This window comes from Rhea pennata, chromosome 6, assembly GCF_028389875.1.
Source record: "Rhea pennata isolate bPtePen1 chromosome 6, bPtePen1.pri, whole genome shotgun sequence".
Lineage (NCBI taxonomy): Eukaryota > Metazoa > Chordata > Aves > Rheiformes > Rheidae > Rhea > Rhea pennata.
Window position 1 is genome coordinate 37,122,636 of NC_084668.1, and position 27,036 is coordinate 37,149,671.

A 27,036-nucleotide genomic window follows, 5' to 3' on the forward strand; every position below is an offset into this window, starting at 1 on the left:
CCCCTTCTTGTCCCTGGAGAACACCACTGACTTCCCATATACATGTCAGCCCCTTGGCACTGGGTTGGGAGAAAAGGGGTGGCAGCAGGACACGGTTAACTCCAACTTGAAGGAAAGATCAGATAATCGCATATACCTCTGGGAGCTTGTAGAGGAAACGAGTCTTAGAAGTAGGCCTTTGCTATGACAGTAAGCCCTATAATTAAGATTTCAGAAACACTGTGTGACTTGGTGAGTTTGTTCCTCTTCACACTTTAGATACCTTAGTTTTCTTAATTAAAAAAAAATGAACTGAAAGTTGAACTAAAAAAAAAAAAAAGAAAAAAGACTATTACTGTAGTTAGAACATGAGCAGGAGACACATGTGCTTCTGTTTTTGTTCTGGTGCAAGATCCCAAGATCTTAAGTCCTTACAAAAGAAAAACTTCCAGTGAACGTGAGGGCCTCACAAGCAACTGCTGTGGTTGCAGGTCCCTTCTGTCTGCTCCGTCCTCCCTGCCTGCCTTCCCCCCATGCTGAAATGCCCTGAAGGAGTGGCGCTTTATTTTTTTCCTTTAGTAGGCAGTAGATCTGGGTGAGTAAAGATTTGACAGAGAAAGGCTATCTCATGATAAAGTTATACCCCAAATGTTGTGATTTCACTGTCTAGAGCTTTTATGAGCACAAAAGATTTCTAGGTATTCTCATTTCCAGGTAAGGAGAGAGAATTTTTTTTTCCCCCCTCTGTATACAGTCATGAGTCATATGAGCAGGTGTCTTAGTGTGTGAACAGTATATTTTTACAGCAGGCAAGTGTGAGTGTATAGATGGGTAATAGAAAGTCCTTTGTATTTAACTTTTTTATTTAGGAAATGCTATGAAGGAATGAAATAATCCTACTGCTTTTGTAGGACCAAGATTTCATAGCATGACAATGTCTGCTCAGAGGTTCCCCAGAAAAGAAGATTCCAGCAGTAGCTAACCTGTGCCAAGTGTGCTGTAAACATAGAAGCAAACGGACTTTGCAAATAACTCCTTTCACCTCTAATTTTCCAACGCTTCATCATCTTATTTGTATTTCTTTATGGTTAGATATTTGGGGCCACAGTTAAAAGCACTGGCTACTGTTGGCTGTAATGGGTTAGCGGACCCTTGCCTCTTAGGTTTTCTGACTATGAAACTCAGAATCAAAGATGCTTAAGTGGGTCTGGATGGAGGGACCTCAGAACAAGCTTTCTTCTGTCGGATGCTCTTTTTCAGCATGAATAAACAATGCATCTGTTAGACAATCAGACGTTGCCGCTTCCACTGTGTCCCTGGCGTGTCTGGTATAGCGAAGCGAGGCTAAAAGCGCTCTCAGCAAAAGAATAACCTGCTGCCCTTGACCTGAGGAGAAAATCTTTTTTCATGTGGGCAAGAGTTTTTGCCCCAAAACATTGGAGCAGCACAGGGCTTTGACGATCCTTTTGTGTTATCTCTTCTGTACTTCATTTCGTGTCAGGATCCCTGTATTGCTTAGTGGAATAATTGAGAGTATCCCTTTACTTCAGTGTACCGAAGGACAGAAATAAGGTTGGATGGTGGCTGGGTCAGGAAAGCCTCCCCCGGAGTTACTGATCTGCCCGTTGTTCTGTGGTGCGCAGCCCTGGAGGCTGGCAGAGGGGTGCAGGAGCTGCGTCCCGGGTTGGTGCTGTGGGCTGTGCTCCCTGCATGTATTTATATGGAAGAATCAGCCTGAAATCAGCCTGATGTACACGTTTCCTCTTTACCATTCATAGCAGCTGACGTGATGATCTTCATAGGTCTCCCGGAGATGGTGTCAGGGTATTTCGAAGGATGTTATGGTAGCAGCTGTGGAATTAGTTTTGAAAGTTAGGCAGGACCTCTGAAAAATCCAAAATGCAGACGTGTTTGTAGAGGCAGTTAAAAAAAAAACTCACTGAGTAAAGTTTAGATCATGTGAAAATGTGTCATGTTGAATGAGATCTTGGTGAAACTGAAAGAAATAGAGGATATAAAGTTAATTCACGTTTGTGAAGAAGGAGGAAAGCCCCGAGTGCTGTTAACATGCCTGGTGCAGATAAGTGAGGTTCTGGTTATGGGGATTTTTGCTTTGCAGCTAAGCGTGTAGCACCTCTCTGCTAGCAGTCCAGTTTGCCTGTCTGCATTCAGCATAGCTCCACTGAAGTTAGCAAGAACATCGACCTTTCCTGCATGGAGAATATCCAAGTAACATATTAGCATAATTAATTAAATTCCTTATTGCCTAATTTGAGCAGTCATCCATCATGGAGTCTCTTGAGAAAAGATAGGCAGCATCAGATCGGTGTGTCTTAACAAGCTTGGTGTGTATGTGGGGGAAAAATCCTGCAAAATTTCGATCTGACCTTCTTGTGGGCTTTAAGGCTCCTGAATTTGTAGTTTAAGAACTGGTGAGACGAGGTTAAATTTGAAGGCCCTTGCAAAGAGCCAGATGCGCGCGGTGCTGGAAGCTTGGACGTTGAGCCCCTGCAGTCAGCGTTGTCGCCGCCCAGCACTGCTGCCGGCCACGTGCTGCCAGGTCCCACTTTCACCCTTACGGACCCCTGCTCCCTCCCTGGAGGGGCCGCAGGAAGCGGTACGGACTTTGCCAGGCCATCAGGTCTGCCTTAAGCAGCTTGGCTTGCGTAGGAAGCTGGATTTTACTCATAGAGAATGATAGTAGTTACGTTCTCTCCCTAAACAGAGCGGGGCTTCCTTGAAATAAGACGCTGTTCTTCTCGAGTACAGATTTCTTTTCCATGCTCGCTTCTCTTCTGAAGTATGCAGTGTGGATTTCAAACTATACACTTTTTTCCCCCCAATGAAGAATTTTTCCTCCAGCTCAGCTGTGTTGTTACTATGGATTTCAAACTTGCATCGTACCAAGCATTGAAGGGACCGCAGGGGTAGGAGGGAAATGTGCAAAAAACCAGCTTTCTTGTAGGAGACATGTTTCCTGGATGCTGCTTTTCCCCAGAAACCATCTCCTTAAATAAAAGGAGATTTGTATTTGTAATGAGTGAGGGGAAATCCTTTATTTACTTTGGTAGTGAAACACACACCATAAAAACGCAAATAAGGACTAAGACATTGAGACAAGTGTGTATTTCAGTAAGACTTTAATATACAGTTGAAAATCTCTGTTTATTCATATTGTGGAAGAGCCAAAGTGTATCCTGTAGAAAGTTTTAATTTTCAATCATAGTATTCTATGGCTTTTGAAAGCAAGGAGGTCAGAAGAGAGAACCTGTTCAAAGGTGATAAAACATTTTTATGAGGCAAGTTCACATTGGTGCTTCCTCCCTGAGCAACCCTGTGTAGCAAAGCACTTGGCAAAATTCCTCTGAAAATAACCCTAAAGATCACGTAACGTGCGTCTGTCTGTGGCTGTTCGTGCTCTCTGGTCGCCCTCCGAACAACCACGTGTTATTTGCACACAGCATTTCTAGCTGGTGGTGGTCATTTGTGGTGTTTGGTCTGCTCTCGGTACCTCCTGTATTGAGGGTAGGAAAGCCAGGGTGGCCACAAACGTTACTTGGATCTTTTTCACTGCCCAGGGTTGTGAGCCGGGGCCTTGCCAGGAGCAGTTGTTGCTGGCTGGCGGAGGCGCGGAGCCACGTGTTTCAAACAAGCCTGCCAATTGCAGTCCGTTTTCCCCAGTGCACAGACAGGGCTCACGATGCCTATTTGAAACTGCGCTCGGTGGAAAAATCGATGCTGTGTGCCTGACCCTGAGGTGCTCCCTTGAGAGCAGTCTCTTCCTTACTCAGAGCTGGTTTCACCGAGTCTCCTGGAAACGAAAGACTCCACTGAGAAATCTGGGAGGCTTCTGCAGCTAGGAAACACTTGCGGCTTCTTGGTGGCTCTCCTGCAGCGCATCCGTGGCTCCCGCTCCCTGAGGCACGAAAGAAGGGAGAGCTCAGGTAGGATGGAGCAGTGGTGGCCACCTCTGCCGCTGCTCAGAAGAGAAGGCTGTCACCGCGCCTCGTCTTAATAGGCTGCTTAAAATTGCTGAAGGATTGCATGTGTTTTAAGCTGGAGAGATCTCTGTTCCCTTAGCATTTGCAGCTTTATTGACTGATACTGCTTCTTTAATGCTGTTGCCATCCTTAGCGCGGACTGAATTTATTGGTAATAAATTTTGCCTTACCGCATGTTGCGGATATCAGGTATGGTTGTCATGGTGCTGTTGTTATGGCTACCGTCTCCTTCACCAGCTAAAATGCCTTCTCTCTCTCCTGCAGGAGGAGATGATGCTTAGTGATAGGTGTGTGTGTGTTAGTGCATTTGATGAATGGTATATTGGGTAGCATTGTGCGTAGAAGCTGTTCGTCAAAAAGGAGTGGTGTTGGAGTGGAAATGGATATGCGGAGATCTTCCAGTCTTTTTTAAGTTGAAGTGAGCCGTAAACAAGATGTTATTTTTTAAGGCAGAAGCTGCTATTACTATTATTTCCCAACTGAAAAAGAAATTTGCGCCGTGTTAGATATTGGAAGTTTGAGCATGTTTATGAAATTCCTGTGCATGAGGATGAGGCCAACCCTGGCTACTGCAAAGGGATGTGTTGGGGCAGGTTGGGTCAGTAGCGCTCTGCTTTCCCAGAGAAATTAGAAAATCCTCCAGAAAGGAAGAGCTCTGTCAGTCGGGAGCAGTGGATGAAAGGCTCGTTTTCGTGTATTAGTTGTTCCTAAATTCCTGCCGCAGAGTGGACTTATCTGCCACCAATGCAGACGCAAGCTAGTCTGTATTCTGCTCCCCGGAAGGAGCTAGAGCAGAATCCCTTATAGAGAGCTTCCTTATTCACTGGGCAAAGACCCTGTCTTAATTTCTCCTCACTCTGTTCCTTTTCAGAGCTGTAAAAAAGGTAGGGCAGGACGAAGCTCCTGTGGTCTGTTAGCTTTGGCCAGTGTGCCTCAGATCTGTTATAGTGATGCATGCCGAAGCCCGGGAGCCTGGCTCTATGCTGCTGAGCATCTCATTTCACAGGGAAACAGAGCGCTGCTGCGTCTAGGCCCTCAAGTGCACCAAAGGGCTGTCAAGGTACGCTCTGTGGCGCAGAGCAGCGACGCTTCGACACAAGTTCTTGTTGCTCGGAGTGAAAGCATTTCCTCTGCGATCCGCCCCAAGCGACATTCAGCCTATAGACTGATACGTATCGGTTGTCTTACTCTGCTTGTTACTGTTAAAACACGCGAGCTACGCTTCTGTCAGTCTAGCCGCTAAACCATCAGGCTGGTGTTGGGGAGTGGGTTGTTTTACCCTGAATCCCTGAATTTTTCTTCATTTAAAAAAAAACCCACTCTCATTTTTTGGCTGCTTACATGACCATTCCCAATTTGGATGGTACTTGGACCATTCATGGACCTTTATCAGCTTCTTTAACTCATCTTTTGATTTACATGGTGGGTTTAGTATCTTTTTTGTGGGACTGGTAAAGGTCTGGTATGTGAATAGAGTAATTCTTAGAGCGATTCTTCCATTATGAAGTTGGTCAGAGATAATTTCTAGATCTGATGGTACTTCTAAGCTGGGGAAACGTTTTATAAGTGACTTCTCTGTTGTGACTTGAATTCTGTATTTTGGGAGGAAGACTTCCCATAGAGTTTAAGTTTAGCTTAGCTGATACTCATTTTTTATGCTTGGCTAGATGAAGAATATGCTCAGTTTTGGCCTGGTCTGGTGCACATTAAAATCTTTCTGTTGAACTAAGTAGGTTTTGAATTAGGCCCTTTGGACTTAGAACTCAAGACAAAATTAGGGCTCAACTTGTTTTATTGCAATGAATGAAAAACAGTTGTACAGAGCAAATACACTGCACTGTAGTTAAATGTTTTGCTGACACCAACAGAAAATAGGTAAGACAGGTATCTGTGCCCTTTAGTGGGAATGCTTCTAGCCTTTTATAGATTCTGTTATTTGTTCTCCTCTTGAGCACAGTGATGCTCAAGAATGTTGTTTTGCTTCTCATGTGACCTGTGAAATCAGAGGTGATTAGCAGGAGATGCACCTCTGTGTTGCTCCTAGTGAGTAAAATAAGGATGTCCTGAGCGGTGAGTCACCGCAGGCCTTGGGAAGCTCCCGGGAGGCTGCTCCCGGCATCCAGCCCAGGAACTGCCCCAGGGCTCTGAGCCCTGGGATCCGGCCAGCAGGCACCCGTGCAGGCAGGAGTGGAAGAGGCAGAGGCGGTGCTGTAGGTGATCTGATCCGCTGCTTAGGAGACTTAGGAGTCCTCATTTTCAGCTCTGGCAAGGACTGCAGTAAATTTTCTTGGTCCTTCCACAGGGAGCTGCCTTTATTCCGCCTGTGCTCCAGGCACCTTCCGTATTTTTTCAGCCGTTTTGGAGTCCAAGGTATAATCAAAAGAATGAGTCAGAAGATTTTCCACAAAACTTATGTGGCTATTGACTAACTGTTTGCCATGTAGGAATAACCTTTATAAGCCCCCAAACCTTAATGCAGGGATGAATGGATGAACACTGCCTGTGTTTTTAAGAGATGCGAGGTTGTATTTTAGAGAATAATCTTTTTTGCATTGTCTAGATAGAGGGATTTAGCTGCAAGCTGATAACTTCAACAGTGGACAAGGAAGAAATAGATCTTGTTTGCTACGAATTGCCAGAAAATTGCTCGTTGTCCTCTGTTAGGCTTGAAGGGTGAGTGGCTCACACTGAGGTGTGCAATTCTGTCCAGTCATAGGCTGTATTATTAGAATTATGGTACTTCAGCATTTAGGGCCAACCAGGATATCTTGTTAGTCATCTAGTGTCTCGTGGACCATGACCAACCATTTTAAATAAGGTGGAAGCTAGCATGATTCCTGTCAGACACCATTAGGCTTTCTCTCCATTTATGATATGTTTGCTGTGATTCTTTTTGATCACTGTGATGCAGACCACTCACATCTAAAAAAAATTGAATTAGTTGGAGAGAAGATCCATGTTAAAATGAAATGAAAGGGTAAAATGCAGCTGCAGAGCTCTTCATATGTTTGTTGTACCTGGAATTAGCCCTCTTGTTTTCTAAATATTTGAAGATTCCTTCTGAGACAGTGCTACCAATAGTACTTGTGTGCAGCACAGGAGAGCTAAGGCTGAGCTTTTTGAAGGTGGCGGGAGAGCATTGGAAATTGTCCATCCAGATTTTCCATCTTCTGTCTTCTGGCTCTTGTCTCAATTCCTGCTTCCTGATGCCCGCCCATTTGCCTTGAGTTTTCTGAGCATAGTTGTCAGTAAGTCAAGAAGTTGAATGGCAAATTCTCCTGAGACATTTTCACCCGCAGTGCCTGATATTTAATATTCAGACACATCATCACAATTATTGGTACACGGACATGAATTAAAGCTTTGTTTTCTTTGTTGTTTGTCAGCTGTTATTTGTCAATATGAGTCAGATCACACCCTACAAAGGTGTACCAGACTCACAAGTGTCTGATCTGTTACCTTAAAATTAAAGAAGGATTTTTTAAAAAAATATAGCTCATTTTGAAGACATCTTAATTTCCTTTTCTGATATTTTTCAAAGACCTTTATTGCAGTTTATGCAAAGACTAAGAAAGAGGAAGGAGGAGGACAGCTTCGTTTCCCTGAAGTGATGTTGCCCTACACTGTCAAAACTATTCTGGACTTCTTTTGTATATCTAATACTCCTGTAAATATGGCCATAATACGTGTTGGCAATACGTGTTTCCGTGTCAGTCTTTGAATTACTTGCTTAATTTTATTCCAGAGCAAGTTAATTCAGAGATGTGAGAGGCAGGCGCCCCGGCGGTGCGGGGCGGCCGCGTGCGCTGAGGGTTCGGCCGGGGCCCCGCGTGAGTCAGCGTGTGCAGCGGGCAGCCGCTGCTCGCGAGCCGGCGGCTGAGCCGCCTCGTGAGGCGCTTGCAGTGTTTCTCCTCGCGTTACACACTGTGAGAGCACTTGATGAATAAGAGAGTCGAGAATGAATTCATCCGTGTTTCGCTCTGCAGCCATCTATCATGAGTATGAAGCCAAACCCTGCCTCCAGACACACACAGCTCTCGTTGAAGCCTGCCCGCTGTATTTATTTTTAAAAATAAGAGCACTTCTGTTTCTTGCACAGAGGACTTGTGTGGCAGCGTCCATTGTGAGGAGGTGAATATCGTCCCTCAAGAGCGCGGCGGGAAGGCGGGGGCGTCTGCCGCCCGCCGCAAAGGGCGCTTTGGAGATGATAACCCCAGAACTGCTGCGGGGGGACAGTCACCATTGCTTTCGTCCAAGTGATTCTCAGAGACGCGTTGCCCGCGATCGGGCCTTGTATAACCCTCGCGCGGCGGCGGTTCTGCGCTCCTCCTTGGGCACGGCTGGCATTCGGCTGCCGAAGCGGGTGGATAGGTTCTTGCTGTCTTGGATGGTTGGGAAATACACTGGGTTGGTGGGGGAAGGCTTTGTGTGAGCTTCTTTTTCCTTTTTCCTTTTTTGAACTTTCTAAGAGACATACGTGATAATCTCTCCTTTTCTTTGCCCAGAGGAGGCTCCATCCTGTTCTCAGGTCCCATGGCTGCGTGGCAGTCAGGCCTTTTCAGAGGAAATACGTGTCACATGGCCTCACGTTCTGGTTGGAAAAGGTTTTCTAGTGTCGTGCAGGAAGCAGCCCTAGGGGCAGAGGGTTGTCTCTGGGGTGGCACACAGGAGGTGTCTTCACCCCGCTCGGGCTCCCTCCTCCGCAGTTCTCCGGGCACCCTCTGAGGTGACGGCGTTAAGGCGCCGTACGCAGAGTCTCTTGCTGACAGATCTCCTGTCAGGGGTGAAGGAGGAGGAGGAGGCAAAGGGTCGTGGAGCATGCTGGCTGTCTCTAGTTGATGGAGGCTGGTCTCAGTGCCGCTGCGCCTGGCGATTCTGCTCTGGCCACTGTTTTTATTTCAGTCCAGAGGACACGCTAGGCCCAAGGTTTCACCTCTTCCCACAGCCTTTAGGTAATTTGCTATTGCCCAAGGAGCGCCAGCGGGTCGTGGCGCGGGAGCCTCCGGAGCTGCTCTGCCCGAAGCGGCCTGGGTTCTCAGGGAGGGGAGAGGGCGGCGAGCGGCTGCGTGCGTTAGTCGCCTTGTGGGGAGTTACGTCGTTTGAGTTATGTTTTTATTGTGAAGGAAATCTAATATTCATGACTCGCCATGACTTTTTAATTTAAAGTAAAAGTAGCTCTGAAAGCCATTATTATTAAATAATAATATCTGATCAGAAGGGGAGGTTGTATTATCAATTGTGAATAACTGTCAGACAAATGCAGCTTTTTGTCATGTTTAGAGGTTTATTGCGAACTGATCTAGTTGCATGGATGTTCTGTATTTTTATTAAATAACTGCAGAGTATGTGTGACATCCAGTTTTCTGCGTTCTTTTCTAGACTGTTCAGCCTCTCTAGTGCATGGTTGGTTGACTGTTTTCTGCAGTTTGTTTCTTTTAGCTTTTTTTTCTTACCCCCCTACCTCCCCACGGGGAAAGAAATGCGGCAAGTGCTTTCAGAAGCACTTCAGGCTGCTGGGTTTTAGTTCCATGTACCTAGCTTAAATCAAGCCTTTATTTTCTCCCCTGCCAAGGTTACCTTCTCATCCAAACACAGATTACAGTGTATTGTTTTATTAGGTTTATATATTGAGGAGCTACTACTATGCTTTGCTGCGAGGTATAGCCAAAGCCTATGGCTTCTTTTCCTGGCTTGGACAAATAAGAGCTTATTAATAGTAACAAGAGTAAAAGACGTGAAGTAGCAAATAGTGATTAGTTTTGTTTATGTATAAATAGTGATAGTCATAAGAGAATGCAAATGCTTGTGTGAAGAGCAACTGTTCCCCACGTGTTGTTTTTGGACAAAAGGGAATGAGTGTGAATGTGCACAAAATAACAAGTAAGAAGGAATATAAACAGGGTCAAATAGCACATATGTTCAGGAACCCAGTGTATGTTCTTAGATGTTGTTTCTCTCATGGCTAGCAGCAGATTGCAAACTCTGCAGAGGATGGATCGTCTTTTCGTTCTGTGCTTGACGAGCGCCCTGTTCACTGCAGGCCTCGTTCAGGACTGAGCCTGCTCTTTGCAACTGCACTGACTGTTTTTTAATAGTAGCTACACTTACTGAAGCAATTTTTGCATTCTTCTCTTTTGTCACCCCTGGAAGATGTCATTATGAAGATTGATTCACTTCTCTTTAAGTGAGTTTACGTTTAACTGCAATTAGTGAATTAAAATCAGATTAATAGAAGGGCAACCCTCAAGAAACTAGTGCTAATAATTGCAAAGCACACAGGCATCATACAGGATTTGATCTGTAATTTTTACTAGTTGTGGTTTATTTTGGATTTAAAGTGGTTCACTGATGCCCAGGACAGTTTGAACATTCTCTCACATGCCGGTGGAGTTGCCCGGCAGTGCTGTGGGGCAGCGTGCGTGTGCTGGGTCTGGGCTGCTGTCCGTGCTCATCTCCCCGGCTCATGTCGTTACAGGAGAAGCAGTGAAGGAGAGCAAAAATGGCGGAGGAGAGAAAAGATGAAGCCAAGGCACCACACTGGACTTCAAGTCAGCTCACAGAAGCTGCTTCACACCCACACTCACCTGAACTTAAGGACCAGGGTGGCACGGGTGCTGGACTGGTCAGAAGCGCCAATGGATTTCCCTTTCGCGAGGACGAGGAGTCAGGGCCGGGCGGACGGGAGCAGCAGGGCACATACTCTCGAACCAAAGAGAACGGCATCAACGGGGAGCTGTCGACGGGAGACAGAGAGACTGCAGGTAATTCACCCAGCCTCGCCAGGGCCTGGCCTTGAAACACCTGGCTCTGCACACCACCGGATTGTATTTCCCCATGGTGAAATGTTTGCTGGCTGAGGCAGGAGCCAGGGAGGCCCCTTGCGCAGCAGCTCCTTTGGTGGTCTGCCAGCTATCCTGCAGGGATGTGCTAACACAAGGGAGCGAGCTGGATGTGCAGCTCTGAAGAGCACTAACTCTTCCTAGCAAGGGACTTGTTTTCACACGGGTCTGCACAGCCGCCCTCTGATCCTAATTCAGGCTTCTGGGCCATGCTCTGAGAAGACCTTAGGAAAAGCGTGATGGTGGCTTTGGGTGGTAGATGGGAGGGTTCACCTCACTGGGGTCATGAGCACGTGCTGGTGTAGAAGAGCTGGTCACCTACTTGGGACTGGGAGGAGTTGGGAAACCACATTCAGCTGTTGTGTATGGGCAGTCCCTTTCTCTTCTGTGTGTTTGGGTAAGGGAGAAGGCTGGATTCCTCTGGTATTTCCCACAATAACAACACCTTGAAACCCACCAGCTATGTGCAGTACAACGTGTTGCTCGGTCTGACCGAAAATACCACAGTTCAGCGTCAGCACTTACTTACCGTTGCCTAGGCATATTTCACTGGATACTCACTGGGGTTTTGTCTGTTTGTAAACTACACTAGGACTTTAGGAACTGTCTTGTTATTTGGGGAAAAAAAGTGTGATTGTGTCAAAAAGAGATATGCAAAGCAAGTTTCCTGTTTTAGCAGTAAATGCTAATTCTCTCTGTGTAGAGTTCCCACTTTAAACCCCAAATGCATAGTACAAGAGGAATTTGTCTTGTACAGGCGCTACTGCCCTTGATGCATCCATCCATGCATGCTAAGGAGATCTTTCTAGCAATGTTTGTTGGCTGTTGACAGCACTTTGAGATGCTATCCATAATTTCTCAGCAGTTGGAGAATTCAAAGTCTCTCAGACTCTGAAGTGATTTCGTAAGTGATTATACTAGAAATGAGTGTCTCTGCTAAAAGTGGATAGATTTAGATTTTAAGAGTGTCTTCTTGTGGATAGCCAAAACCTGAAAGCAAAAGGTAAGAGAGGTCTTTTAAGCATTCACGTAAACACATTTTTGATGATTGTTTGGGAGGATGATAACAAGAGCTGCTTTCTTTGCTGCAACCTAACTGTATAGTGTACTTAGCCAGTATGCGAGCTTGAACAGCTGTACAGCGGTCCCAAAGGTAAGGTGCTGCATGCAGTTCTTAGGTGTTGGCTTGGGTTTTGGAAAAAATGGGTTCATTTTTCCTCTTTGCCACAGATTTTTCACGTGATCTTGAGCAAGTCTCACGCCCATACACATCACAAAGTGGGAATAACTTTAGAGAATAAAGAGGCCCCTCCTTATAAAGACCGTTACAAAAAGAAATACAGGAAATCATGCACAAAGCTCAGGCTCTAAGCGGTGGTCAGTGTCTGAAAGAGACCTGAATGTTTAATTGAAGAGTTTACAGTCAGTGGGTGGCAGAAGGCAGGAACCTAGTGCTGCCTGTCAGCTAGCGTTGCAGCAGTGTGGCTTCATGTTGCTCTTCAGGCAAGAGGTTGGGCTGCAGAGGAGATAAAACTGGGGCAGCATGTCTAGGGGAGGCGGTGGGGCTGGGGAGGTACACTTGCCTGGGGAGCAAGGGGGCTCTTGATCTGTGTGAGGTTAGTTCAGTCAGCACCTTATGGCCTCATTTCCTCCTCCTATGCTTTTTTCACACTGCTTAGATTGCAAAATCTCTGGTGTGTGTCAATATTGTACACTTACTGCTGGGAAGACTTACTGTAGCCTATTCTGTGGCATCTTAGTCTGTGCTTGAACATCAGGAAGCTTCCTAAAACTACTTGTCTTCACACACAAAACTCTAGTTTACTGAAAACTTGAATCCAGCCTTTGAGCTCTAGCTTATCAGGAACATCAGCCCAGGCTGCAGCTGGAGTCCTGCCACGTGATGTAGTGCTGTATGGAGGGAGACAGCGCCAAGGACTTGAAGGACTCTTGACCAGGCTTCGTTTCTGTGGGAGTCTGGCAGGCAAGACATTTCCATTTTGCCTTGTGCATAGCTTTTACATGGCACCTCTTTGCCCCCCAGTCCAAGGTGGGCACAGGCAGTAAGTAAGCGTGAATTGCACAGTTTCATCCTAGTTAAACCCATATCTAATCTGTGCTCTTTAATGTAACATAAGACACATTTGAATACTTAAGATATATTTTTAATCATTTCTCTTTTTAAAGGCCACCAGGAGGAATTTGTCAGCAATTCACTGTGGTGACAGAACGAGAAGGGAACATGCATTGCCAGAGTTACGATAGTACTCGCTAGTTGGATGTACTTAATGCGTCACGAGGCAGGAAGTTTGGAGGTGGGTTTTGGGTGTTTGATTGAGAGTCTGATCTTGAAATCAGGCTTGCCCTTTGCAACCACCTTCAGGTACTGTTGCCATGTTTAATTGTACATTGTAACTGCAGTGGGATGTTGCATCAGAAAGAGCTTTTAAATGCTAGTATGATGCAAATAATTACCAATAATGTGACATAGGGTTCATTTGTAGTAGCTTAGAGTCCAAACAACTGAGGAGAAAATGCATAGGAAGTCAAGGTCAACCGAGATAATTGAGCCAAACTGTGGATTTACAGGGATTTTATTTTCCCTGGTGCAAGTCCAGCACCATAAACTAGGAAAATCTCTAGCTTCTCTGCCTGCCTATCGAAGTCTGTAAATCCACAGCAGCAGCAACAAGCTCAACTGAAGTAAAGCACTAGTATAAACAGGCTCTTTCCCTGGGCAGCTGCCCATTGCCTGATCCCTTCTGATGAGCATTCAGTTGTGTTTTGAGGCATTTAGCCTAAGTAAGCTCTTTTGCACCTGATTAACTCAGGAGTCGGGATTTATTCATGAAATGGGCCTCCCCTAGGGAGAGGTATTCTGCAGCAGGGGAATATTCCCTGGGGGCACAGGAAAGCAGCGGGGCACCCGTTTGCAGGGCTCATGCTGGAAAACTTGAGGACTGAGCATTAAGAGGAAGGTTAACATCAGACCACCAGGCTGAAGGTACCTTATGCCAATGCTGACGCTGAGGCAAGGGGTGGAATTGAGGGAGAAAATAACAGTTCTTGCCAAAACACATCCAATCCATCACTGCGAGTGACAGTTTTAGGTTTGCACAGTTAAAATTTGCCTTCCTGCATATATGTGTGTTTCTCCCTCTCTTGGCATCTGTCTAAGAGTTACTGAGTCTGACCTCAATTTTGGAATCCTCTGAATCTGGCTGTTGTGCTGCCTTTGATTGATCTGTCTCCATATCGCACTGGTAATGGCTGCATTATTGAGGCACATCAATGCCCTCCTTTCAGATGGCCTCACGGGAACGTGGGAGAGTGCACAGCGCTGGGGGACAGGGCAGCCTCGGGGCCTGATCCGGCAGCCGCTCAAGTCAAAGGCAAATATGTGTGGGGGACTAGGCCAGTGTTTTGGCATAGCGCGTAGAAAGCTCTTACGGATGCGGTTTGAGTAGGGGAGGTAAAGCAACTGTCCTGTTATTTACAGATAGCTAGATTTATAATTATATATAAGTATATTTTCTTATACGTCAGTGTGGATAAACCAGCTCAGTACCACTCTGTCCTCTACCAAAAGGGTGTCCCATGCTGCTCACAGAAACACCTTGCCTTTGGGGTGCTCTACAGCACCCCTTGCCTCGGAGCCACTGCATTTTAATGTACTCTCACTGTTCCCTACCTGTTCTTGTTCTTTCTTATGCACACGCACACACAAAGAGCATCTTCAGTGAATATGTTGGAATTATTAAGAGCGGAGGCTCAGATCTGTAGCTCTTGTCAAGGCAAACATTTTTGTGTCATACGAGATGTGTGCTGTAAAGGAGGCGTGTTAGCGTAATCTTCAGAAACTCACTCTGAAGTGGGCTGATATGGAAAGCTTTGGATTGGACCCCATGAGAGAGCACAGGATGTATTTGACTTGCAGTGAAATGTGAGACTGGCAGCCTTTTATTTGCTTACTGGAAACCCATGGTCAGCGCAGTGGAAGGAAGCGCTGAAGAACTGTACAAATACGCTGCAGCGTTCTCTGGAAACTAGCAATTCAATGCAATCCATCGTGTTTGATTTGCAAGGGACAGCAAGGTACAAAGGTTTGTTTTTCTGCACTTAAAATGCATTTCTTTTTCTTTTCAATAATGTAATGAGTAACCTGTCAAATTTAAATAATTAGGGGAAGAGTAGTTAGATGTATTGTAAAGATGTATCTTCCACAATATGTCTTCATGTACAGTGACTCAGCTGACTGAGTGCTTTCTTCATTATATGCCAGATGCAGGGTTATCATCAGAGGGTGATTTGGTACCCACACAGTTATTCAATGAAATATTTTTTGACAGATTAAGGGAAAGCATCTCTTGAAATCCTATTATCAGAGAGTCAGGATAGTGAGTCTTTCCTCGTGTCAGTCGATGTTAAGGACAGTAGTATCTCCAGCCAGAATGACAAACGGAGCCCTTCATTAATTGGCAGAGTTTGCAAACCGTCTGGGATATGAAGCGACTGCCAGAAAACGGCAGCAGGCTCTATGGCACGGCACGGAGGGCCACAGGTGGAGCAGCACTACTGCAGTGTGTTTCAGGGTCTTTGAATCATAGGGAAGCGGGGTGAGTGGGAGTCCATGACCAGTATTTCTGGTGGTTATGGGGTCTCAGGGGCTGCTACGTGTTAGTCTGTGGGTGAAGCAGGAAGAGGAGGAAGCCATAGACCTGTGAAGAAGAGTGAAAAAGTAGCAGTATTGAACTGAGGGAGGAATGAGGATCTAACGAAGGGAGCGCAGCTGGAGGGAAGAAGGTGGGGAACAGACCCAGCGGAGGGTCAGCAGATGTGTTTCTGTGACCAGCTGCTCTCTAAGTGAGCATTTTGGTTAAGCCTGCAGGTGAGCTGAAGGGAAATGTGTGAGGCTGAAAGACTGCGCTGTCCTAGCCGGTAACTAGGTGAGCAGAGGTGGGGGTCCGTGCCTTTGCGTTGGCTATGCAAAGAGGCCACGGTGAAGGGGGGGTTGCATTTCAGCCAGCAGCGTGCTTTCATCTCCTCTCGCTGTCTGCGGAGCCTCCCGCTGCTCAGCACGGAGCGTGGGGAGCCCGTCGTGGCGGCCCGAGCCCCGCTTGGGCAGGGCTGCTGCCTGCCGTCGCGTCTGCCGAGCCCGCGGCGGGCCGGCGATCTGCAGCTCTCTGCTCCAGCCTTCACAAGCAGTTGCTGTGTTGGCGAGAGGCTGATCCAGCCCCTCTGGAAGGTGGTGCAGAGACCTTCCAAAGACGAGACGGCCGGTCTGACCGAGGGCCGCACAACCCTTTCCCAAGCAGAGCCCCCTTCGTACGCCGCCACTGCTGCCTGTGTGTCGTGGGAATCGGCAGCTGCGGGGGAGGATTGCAGCACTGTGCGTGGAGGCAGCCGGACAAGTCATCGCTTGGTCCCTGGGCACGCTCATGTGTTTTATGCCCCTCTAGGGACTTCTTATGTAATCTGCCTTTCCCTTGTGTGTGTGTACGTGTGTGTGTGTCTCCTCCTCTTATATCTAAGCAGCAACACTTCAGCAGTACAGGAATAAACAAGCAAACGTGCCTTTTCTCTGCAAAGGCCTTTCTAGCCTTTCTGCCGGGCAGGACGGCGTTGTCAGAGAGCTCCTTTCTCCTGGCTGTTTGTGCTGGCTGTGTGGCTGCTGACCCAGCACTGCTGGAATCAAAAGAGCCCCCTGGAGCTGCTCGCGGTGCCGCAGCGCCCAGGAAGCCTCCCAGCCCTGGTTTCAGATGCACATTTTCAGCGAGCGGCGTGTCCCAAGTAATATACCAAAGGCAGACAAAAATAGATAGGAGAATGCAAAATCAGTGACATTCAAAGATAAATGTGATTTCTATGTTTGTCTAGTTTCTGTTTTTTGTTTTACAGAGTTGGAAGAATGCATCATCATGTTCTTGATAGGTCTGTTAGGAAAGGAGCAGTTGATTAGGTATTTTGGTCTCCCTCCCTTTCTCCAGGAAATGTGATAGTAATTGCTGCACACCATGCACCAACATCTTTGCTGATTTAGATATAGGCAAATGTACCAGGCCTCTGAAACTCTTCTTCTGTATGTTAAGTGAAATACAAGTGTTATTTGCTGGGACACGTAATTGGAATATTTTAGACACGATCCAATTATGTTGCTGAAGAGAGCATAGGCAGAGGCATCAAAGCCTCTTTGGGACTTTTAGAAAATGTTATTTTTACCATTCTCTTTTAAGCTTCCTGGTGGGGAGGCTCCACAGTTGTTCCTTTGCAGAGGACTGGGAATGGAGCCAGAGAAATTCCGTCTTTTTCCACGCATCCCCCTCCCCTAGCTATCTTTCTCCTCTGAATATTCCATAACTACTGTGGACATGTTTGTCCTTGTCTGGGCAGATTTTCCTGTGGCCGGCACTATCAATCACTAAATCCAGTAAGCTGTTCCTTCTTGCCCAGTCCTCCTACCTGCTTTCAGGTGTTGGCTCTGTCCCCTCTGGGGGCTTCAGAAGTCAATCAGCTCTTTCTTTGTTCCTTAACTGTTTGCTGGCCATTTTTGTTACTTGGATGGTATCTGCCAGGACATAGCAGTTGTAATAGGAGATGTAATTTCAAAAGTCTGCAGCTCAAACCAGCAGCTTCTGTTGGTGTCAGATTTACCAAAGAGGTCAGACCCTGGCGGCTCCCTTTCAGCATCTGGATGTAGTGAAAAGTTCTCAAACGCAGTTGCCTGTTGCAGTGCTTTGGCAGGAGCCGGCGGGTCTGGCCCCTGGTTCGGGCGCCAAGGGCATGCAGAAGTTGCTGCCCCGAAGGGAGTAGGGTGAGCTTCGTGCTGCGTGGTTGCCATCGACTGTTAGGGCTGCAGAGTTAGCCACCCAGGGAAGTTCAGCCACCAGCCTCTTCTGTCCTTGAAGCTGCTTGGAAAACGCCGGTGTATAGATCTGATTCATTAAACTAGACTGGGTGCAGTAACACCCTTGAAACCAACACAGTTGCATTCATGCCGCATCAGGGTTGCGTCTGGCTGAGAGAAGGGGTTAACCGGTTATTTCCTTGTGCTCCCTGTTGTTTTGAGTCACTTTGGTGTTTTTGCGTTATGGTATGAGCGTCGGAAGAGGGAAGGGCATTAGCAACTGCGCTGCTTGAAGGAAGAAGAGTGAAAGGCTGCTGCCGGGTTGGCCTGGCAACGGGAGCTGTGACTTGTCGCCGGCAGTGTTGCCAGACAACGTAATCGATGCCGACCTCAGAGCTGCGGCATCGAACAATGCGCCTGGAATACGGATGAAGTATCTCTGATAACATATTGTTCCAACCACGCTGCTAATTCAGATTGTATGCTACGATTGCTATTTATTGCGATTGCCTTTTCAAAATAGCTCCAGGCGTTCTTCTCAGGCTGGCGTTGCCACGTTGGAGTTGGGAGCCAAACCCATGGGTCTCTGCCGCTCTGCGTTCTGGATAGCACCTCTGCTCCTTATCCGAAGGATGACTATCCCATCGAATCAAGAATGCCCGTCCTGCGGGTTATGTTTTTATCTTGGTCTCCACTTTTTGTGGTCAAGTACTTGCCGTTTGCCTGTAGCACTTCATCCCCAGCATCCTCTGGCTGCTCTGCCGGAGCTGTAAGTCCTCCCTTGGCCCCGTCTGCAGGCCTGAGCTCTGTGCTCTCATACTGGCTTTGGTGGTACCACTGATGGGATGGTTGTATCTAGAGGCCCTGTTGAAAACCGTGGCCCACCGGGCAATGCCTGGCCGTGGGCAGAGGTCTGTTGTGACTGCAGCTGGGCGGCCTTGTCACAGGGGACTGTGCTGGACTGTGCTTTTCTGTTCCGCATCTGTGTGAGAGCGGGAGAACCTGGGAGGAGGTTCGCTAACAAACAGCAGAGCCTTGTTCTGCAGCCACACGAGCCCTTCTTGTCTCAGGCACAGCCAAAACGGCAACTTTTTCTCCAAAGTTGCCTTGGAAAGGCAAAAAGGGTGTGCTTTTGGCACGCTTGCGTTGGTGCCGAAGCCGGCACGAAGCCGCTGCTCCCCTGTGGCCCCGAGGTGCCTGGCTTCCAGTCCGCCACCCTCCTCGTGCGCGCACCTCAGACCCCCGGCCGGGCGCGCAAAGGCCAGCGGGGGCTTTAACTTCTCCGCGGCCAGCGCATGGGTGCTGTCGGGGAGCCGCACCGCCAGCCCGCTGCGCTCCCTTGTCGATGCCGGGCGCTGCTGGGTTTTTTCCATGTTGCCATGCCAACGCCGGGATGTGCTGAGCGAGACCTCCGCGGAGAGAGCGAGCCCCTAGCCCGGGTGCTTAGTTAGCATTCAGGAGGGCGCCGCATCTCTGACGCTGCCGAGCCGCATCCAGGCTGGCTCCCAAAGGAAGGGAGCGTTTTTTGTTGTTCCTTTCCTCCAGCAGTTGCTTCTCAAGGTTAAGGGAGACAGGGAAACGGGGAGGCAGAGACCGGGGGTGCTTTGCAATTCAAGTTGTCATTCTGCTGTCCTCACTGAAGCAAGGCTTCGCAGAACGTGGCAGGGATTTGGGGGTGGGGGGTATTTTGGGTGCAAAATCTGTGTGTGGTATGTATGTATGTGTGTAGCTTTCTTGGCTTCACTAACCCTGATGAGCTACTCTGCATTAAAATGGGAAGGCAAGGCAGTCTGAGCTTGGATTCAAGCAAGGAGTTGGAATGAAAGATTAGAAGGGAGCCAGGGGTAAACCCACCATCTTCATCTTCGCTGCTGTTTTAGTCTGTGAGGTTAAAATACAGAGGAAGAACTTGTCTCTTTTCTTCCTGTGTTCATCTTCGGAGTAACGACTGCAGCATCTAGCATGAAGCGGCGTTTCAATTTTTTTTTCTTTTCTTCTTAGCTGTGTTACTACTGGTAGATAGCTGCTTGCTTTAAATTAAATGATGATGAGTAGAGGTTTGCATGCCTTTGCCAACTGGAGGAATGGAAATACACAGAACGTGACTGGTGTTAGACAGCAGATGCGCGCGGATAAGGCAGGGCCTCTCCGTACCAGCTGTGGAAAGGCTGATCTGGGAATCCAAAGGCAAAACCCAGAGAGAGGGCTATGTCCCGGTTTTGACTCTGTTACTCATTTCTTGGGAGATACTGAGCAGAACATTAACATTTTCTTGTGCAGTCTCACTGACCTGCTGTGGAGCAGAGGCAGTTGTGCTCGGAAAGCCTGTTCGGAGGTGGTGGTTTAGAAATGCAGCCTTGGTTGTTCTGTGTTGTCTTTGGAGCATCCACAGGACATGCAAAAAATGCAGGAAACTCGAGGTACACCAACTTGGTACAGTAGATTACGTGAGTGAGCCCTTTTCCTACCCATGGAAAAACCTCAGTGCGTTAACTTTGATTGCATGTAGGATATGGCAAATAGCTGTGAGATATCATTATCTCCAAGGCAGGAGAACCTATTAACTGCTTTCCACAGGGTCATTTTCACTCAGGACTGGGTAGATAGAGTGCTTCACAGAAATACATTTCCCTTAGAGGCAATATGTACTCTGGGAGGAGAAAATTAACTCGATGTATTTCACTTTTTCTGCTCGTATTTCATTCCTTGAGACTAATTCATGGCAGTACATGATCAGTTTGGTATAGCACCCAGCAGCCTACACTGGCTATGGCAGTTCTGCTGAAAGTCGTCGGCAGGCTGTTCCTCTGTCCCTGCCGCTGCACAGCTGGAGAGACAGATAAATAAAGAGGAGCAGAGGTTTCAGAAACCAAAACTGTTTTCATCCGTAGCCTTGCGCTGTATATGAGAGAAGAAAATGGCCTCAGCTGTGACTGTTACATGTTACCCCACATCCAGGGCAGATGCCAAATGCCACGTCCAGGGTAATGCAGCCCATGCAGGTTGCCAGTGAGCTCTAGCTGTGCCTATCTCTGAGTTCCTTTCTCCTTCCTTTCACTGTCACTTTTCTTATTTAAGAAAGTATTGTACTTCTATACAGTTGCTCCAGCAGCTCTTTCTTTTTGTCCTCTCTTTCCTCCATTAAGTTGCACCTGGCTTTTTTTCATGCTCCCTGTTTGTACCCTCTGCATTACCTCTGCCCTGCAGCGTAGCCACCTTTTGGCCTGAACTTGCATAGCTGCTCTCCTTCTCCAGATGTGAGGGCTGTGTCTGTGGCAGCAGACCTCGCCTGATGGCTGCAGTGGTCCCAGCCCTGCTCTCAGCTGTCCCCACAGCTCCTGGTGCCCCCGGCTTCAGGTAGTGAAAGCTTGCACGTGTCTTAAGGGCTCAGGGCAGACAGCTCTGCCAGGAAGTAGTTCAGAAGGTGCATTGCATGCTTTCGGTGCATCTCCTGTACCTCACTTCTGTATGGGTAGCTGCACATTTCTCTTCCCTAGTGATTTTGTTCATTTAGAGGTGGGGGACAGTAGTTTCCAAGGGTAGAGGGGCAGCAGACAGGAGAAGGCCCCAGGAATAGTTGGGTCAGTGGTGGTGGCTTGGCAGAGACGAGGCTTTTCAAAAAGTCCATGTGACTCCATCCTCTGGAATAGCGCCAGAAGAGAGGGGGGGAGACCAGCATGGCTGAGAAGGACGCACAGCTCTGAAAATCCCCAAATCAAGTCCTTCGTGAGACTTGGTTAATGTGTATGTGCCACAGGACCTTTCCTACTCTGTGTGTCTGTAGGAGCGCTCACGGACGTGCACGTGCGAGTACGCCACACCGCTCCTCCCAGCCAGTGAGCCAGTGTCTGGGTGCAGCCAAGAGGAGCAACCGAAAGTAAAGCTGCGAGCGGCTGAGCCGTGCAGCACTTGGTGCATTGCAGAGCCGGTTGCTTGAGCGGTGTTTGACTGGCAGCGTGAGCCTTGAGGGGAAAAGGGCACCGTATTGCTGCACTTAGGTGTTACCATGGTCCCTAATGGCGTGAATCAAAATTCGGTTGCATTGACGGAATGATTTTCACTCACTGCATCAGGCATGACTATAAATCCCACACAATGCACACACAGGTTAATGTTAATTTTAAACTTAAATTCAGCAGTTTGTCTTCCTTTTTTTTCTTTTTTAAATCATAGCAAACACTGTAGCAAGTGTTTAAAATCAGCTCAAAAGGAGCTAAAAAAGAACTCCAGGAGATATGTCATCTCCTGGTGTAGGTGGCTGTAGCTCCATTGACTTCTGTGGGCTGTTCTCCTATTTATATCAAAAGTGAATTAGTTCTTAAAATTCAATTTATTTAAAATTTTGGCACATAATTACGTTCAAGACAAAGACAAATTCTGATTTAAAAGCAATTGCCTGTTATATGTATTTGTTCACACTCAGAGGACTAAATACCAGATTCTCTCTTTTGAAGCCAACATGCTTCTTCCTGCCTGAGTCCTGAGGAGTCTGTGTTTTAATGAAAAAGAAATACAACTGCTTCTTACATGCAGGTGAAGTTTTTAGCTGATACCAAGCCCTGGGGAAGCCAGGGGACCTCACTGGGTTACACTGGCTGAGGTTCTGCCTTTGGCTGCTTCGGTATTGCACACAAGCTGTAAATTGCATTGATGATGCGTCAGAGAAAATAGAACCCGGTTAGTTCTTCCCACCTCTGATTTGGCTAGGAAGTGCTGATGGTGGTAAATATTTTATTGCAGTCAGTAAACTTGAGAAGATGCGACTTAGGAAATGCATAGGAAGGAAACATTTGCAGTAATGAGGGTTCATTTTTAAAGCATTGCTTTATTGTACTGACATTCATGCGCCTCCTTTTTAACCGACTTTCATATTTAAAGGAGAGGGTGTGGGAACTGATCCCGCGGTGTTGTGTTTTACAGCTGCTAAGCAGTGTAGCAGAGGCCTCCGAGCCCGCCGCAGGGATGCGCCTGGGGAGCTGGGGGAGGTGGCTAACTGGAGCTCTCGCGGTTGCTGCTGCTCGAGGCAGGAGCTCCATTTCGGGTTGTGCTGCTTGTGAGCCGTGGCGACTGGGAGCGTGTGTCCAGCCCTCGCTGAAGAAGCTGACCTGGCAGATGCCACCAGGGTGATGGAGCTGAAGTAAATGCAGAAGGTGTGGAGACAGCCCCAGGGGAGGCCCCAGAGCCGGGGGCCGGGCTCTCGCGCGCGGCCCGAATGCCATGCAGCAGACTCGGGTGCCCCAGCAGCTCACGCGTCTCTTACAGCCTGGCAAGGCAGGGGTAGGACCCAGCTCGGTTACAGCCACGCACCAGCCTTGTTTACTAGGGTTTATCATAGCAGATACAGATATGTTAAGGGCCTGGACGCTGGTGATTCAGATTTATAACCTTAAACCTAGGTGTAGGTGAGAGGGGCTGCTGAATCTCTGAAGAACCCAAGAATATGGATACGTGAGCTATTTGCCCTGGGGCACGCCAGGGTGTGAACATAGCAAGTCAGGTATCCATCTAGGTGCTGTTTTTACATAGTCACTATAACACATCTTTTGCCAAAGGATAATCCGTTTGAGTGTCTGTACTGTTGGAGTTCAACATACCATATAACCAAAACTTTCAGTTTCCCAAAACATAAGCCGTTCCTAAGCTGTTTAGTTGGTAGAGAATGGTGACTTAATTCATCTCTCGCTATCCTTATTGATACTACAAGATGTTAAAGTCAACGAGTTTATTAGAGAAATAATACTTGTCAGTTATGTTGCAGTTTAATTTAAAAGCTGACGTTCCCATTATTTGCCTTCATACCTCCTGCCAATTACTGTTGATATTGCCAACATCCAGATCAAGGACCTACTTACAGCAAAATATTTACGCTCACGAAAGCCATTTGAGAGCTAATATTTGAAATCTGTAAAGCTATGTTAGTGCTTTTTTCTTCAATCTCAAGTACTAATCTGTTGGCATTATTTGTGTTTTATTTGAACTGTTCGTCCTGTTTTGGTTACTACTACATTTCTTTCTCAGCACAAATGCAAAAGGCCATACTTAGAGCCATCATAATCCCAGTGACGAATTCCAAGCTGCGTCTTCGTTTTTTCTGTCAGAAGTGTCACTGGCTCAAACATTGGTCTCTCTTCCCCGGAGTGTCATCAATTTTTGCTCCAACAGAAGTCCCACTGGCTTGCGGGAGAGCCAAGCGTGAAGGCAGGACCTGCCCGCAGGGAACTGCCGAATGCCTCTAAACCAAGAGCTGTTTGGCTTATAGTCCTGCTGCACCCTGAACTGTAGTCCTGGGAGAGAAAAATCCATCAGTCCTCTTTGCTTTTCAAAATTGTCAAAGATTGCAAATAGCAACTTTATATCTTTTTTTTTTCCTAAAGGAATGTATTTGGGATATTTTACCTCACTAAACAATGCAGATTACTTTGTGCTTTTGTTGTTGACTTGATTCTGGCATGCCAACAGTTAGTGCTGGTTACCTTGGAAACTGGTCTGCACCCTGCTGAGGCTTTTGACAGGAGCATTTTGACTGAAATTGTTTTGTTTTCCTAATTCTGTGAGCACACATGTAGCTAATCCTTTTGACATGCCTTGCCTGTGCTCCTTGCCTACAATGCAGCAAAATGAAGAAAACACATTATTTTATTTTCTCCATCTGTTCGCATCTTTCTTTGTCTCTGTTCGAGCTTCTATCCTGCATAAGCATTAATTATTCTTTGCTTTAACCCAGCTGGCTGTTAATTTTCTTAGCTGGAGTCTGAGAGGTGATACTGAGAGTGTGTGTGTGAAGTTTCCAGTCTCTTCCTTTCTGGCTGCTTTCCTAGCATCCCTTTCCTTTGGTTTTCTCCTGGAGCATTTGTTGAGCCTGCAGTTCCAGCAGATTAAACTTTGTTTATACCCTAAACAAGTTCTGCTTTGCAGAAACCAGATGGCATCTTCCATGGCTACTGCAAACTCAAGAGCTACTGCTCTGCAGCGTGATGGTGTGAGACAGGAAATGTTAAAAGGAGTAAGGGACAATTCTGCTCTAATACAGGAAGAGGTATAAGATACTGTTGGATGAGGACTTTCAGAAGCAAATGTTTGAGCCTAAGCAGTTTCACTAAAAAGTGGTGTTCGTAGCCAGCTCAGCTCCTCAGTGGGTTGAGCCTGAGGTTATTGTAGGTTTGAAGAGGAAGAAAGAAAAAGTGCCTGAGGATGAAATAAAACAGTTTACAAGGTCATGCATGACAGGAACCCACACACCATGCATTACTGGGGAGAGCTATCACAGACTTAATTTTTGGTAACCTCTGTGTTAAAAGACTTAATGAACAGAAAGATGTCCTGGGAAATGAAAGTAATGTAGGTAATGGATTCAGGGGACCCTACAGGGGCATGTGCAGTTCAGTGACAACTGCAGCAACATCAGTAAGAAACAGAGGGCTTTGAAATGCCATCCTGGCCATTTACAGGATTTGCTGCCAGATTTTTTTCTCTACTGCAACAGTGCCCTGGCCTGTAACCTTGCTTTAGCAGTGTCTGGCTGAGTGTCTTTCAACGAAGGAGGATCTCTCAGATGTCTGTATGATTCCTACTGCAGTTTAGCTGTGCGATACGGGAGCAGCTGGCATGGGGATTAGGCAGCACTTGTGCCCTTGGGTAAGCCAAGGGACTGTCAGCCCAGGATTAGGAGATGGTATAAAGCCACGCTGTAATCTTTTCCTTCTTGAGCTGCCCTAGAGAGGAGAAGGCCAGGGTTCAGGAGTTGGTCCCTCCCAATTTTGTATCACCGTGTGCAGAGCGTTGTGCTCCCAACTCTGGGGCAGGAGAGCGTTGGATGACGCAGATAGCTTTACCTGCTCTATGGCTTGCATCAGGGTCTGTTAGAGGGTGAGCTCTTGTCTAGAAAGGGAGTGGTAACTTCTGGAGCTGCTAAAGCCAGCAAAGAGGAAAGGTCATGGCTCCCCATGCCATCAGCAGCTTGTCTGGCATCTTCTGCATCCTATTGCCCTGAAAGGATTTGTTCCTGAGTTCCCTGCAGAACAAAGGGACTCCAGATGTCCTGATCTGGCATTCTGGTGGCTGGTGTTTGTAATATGATTGCAAACGAATCAGGCTGGTTTCCAAGACCAGAAGTAGAGGGTACTCACTTGTTTGAGTTTTAATTTTGGTTTAAATGAATGTAACACTCATGAAGGAGGCCTGCTTGTCCTCTCAGCAGAGCAGAGTACTCTCTTCCCCAGCAGACAACAGCTATGGTGCTAGAAGCACCTGGGCAGATGTGGCCTGGCCTTGATCTGAAGTGACAGCATTTAAGGGAGAAGCAGAAGTGCTGTCCATGTGCCTGTTAGTTCGTGGCCTCTCAACTGAGCCTGCCTGGTGTCAAGGAGCTTTTAAAAGCTCTGTCTGAGGATCTTCCGCAATGTCTTCTCTCCATGAGGGAGTTCACATTTGAGGACTGCCGTTTGGCCTGTCCCCGAGAAGTAATCCTGCTGCGGCTGCAGTCCCCTAGTACTTGGTCAGGCCACTTTCATGTGTCTTCTCTGCCTTAATGGGATGAGTTTGAGTTTTCTAAGCTTCTTCCTCAGCTGGTGCAGAGACTGCTCTGGCGACTTCATTTCAAGGTGTCTGTCTGTCTGTCTGTCTTTCTCTTGTATTTATTTTTTCCCCTTTTGTAGCCTGTACTGTGTTCCCTGAAATCAAACTAGGAGACTCTTAATCTGTGTCTTGTATCATAGGCAATCAGCACCTTGGTAGAAAGGAGCAGCGTTCTGCTCTCTGCAAAAACACTAACAGAAGCAATGCTGCCATTCTTCCGTTGTGCTGGAGTCGTACGTGAAGCCAGAGTCCATGTCGCCGTTAAGACACACGTATTTGGTGTTACTTGTCATTGGGTAGTGCTATTTTTATGGCACAGAAGTAGAGTCAGAGCATGTCTACCTGGTTAAATAGAGGGAGAATAAATCTGTACAAACAGAACTATCTCTATTGAAGCCAAAGCTTTTAGTGTGTAAAGAATTTGCCTGGCATTCAAGCCTGCTAACTCTCCTTTTTCTTTTTTGTTCTTTATCATTAGGCTTCCTTGAACTTTAACTGAACCATAAGGAAATTATGAAGAGTCTCAATAACTGCCCTGTGAGGATTTGACTTACCCATTGCATCTGCTATTTATAGTGTCCATTAGTACAAAAATGTCTGTCCTTTTGCAGCAGTTATATACAGGAAAAGCACTGCTCTTCTGGCGAACTGCCTGTGCCTCCTGTGTCACCCAAAATATCCATCAACAGAATGCTCAGAAGTGAGCCTTTCTTGATAAAAATCCCCAGAGGCCATTTGTATTTTTATGTATTTATTTTGGATATTCTGAAATTGAAATTTCCATTTTTCAGGAGTAACC

At 47.0% G+C, this 27,036-nt stretch overlaps 1 protein-coding gene across 12 annotated transcripts in view; it reads left to right on the plus strand.

Moving 5' to 3' along the window:
- The window catches only part of MAP2 (microtubule associated protein 2), a 229,814-nt gene that overhangs the window by 144,626 nt on the left and 58,152 nt on the right, over window positions 1-27,036 (plus strand). For 11 of the 12 annotated variants that reach the window (XM_062578251.1, XM_062578257.1, XM_062578258.1 and 8 more), the window contains one exon: window positions 10,456-10,741. In XM_062578251.1, the coding sequence (XP_062434235.1) occupies window positions 10,480-10,741 (262 nt within the window). In that variant the 5' untranslated portion in view covers window positions 10,456-10,479. Of the gene's footprint in view, window positions 1-3,863; window positions 3,924-10,455; window positions 10,742-27,036 lie in introns of those variants that run through there. The other variant, XM_062578255.1, reaches the window with a different exon arrangement.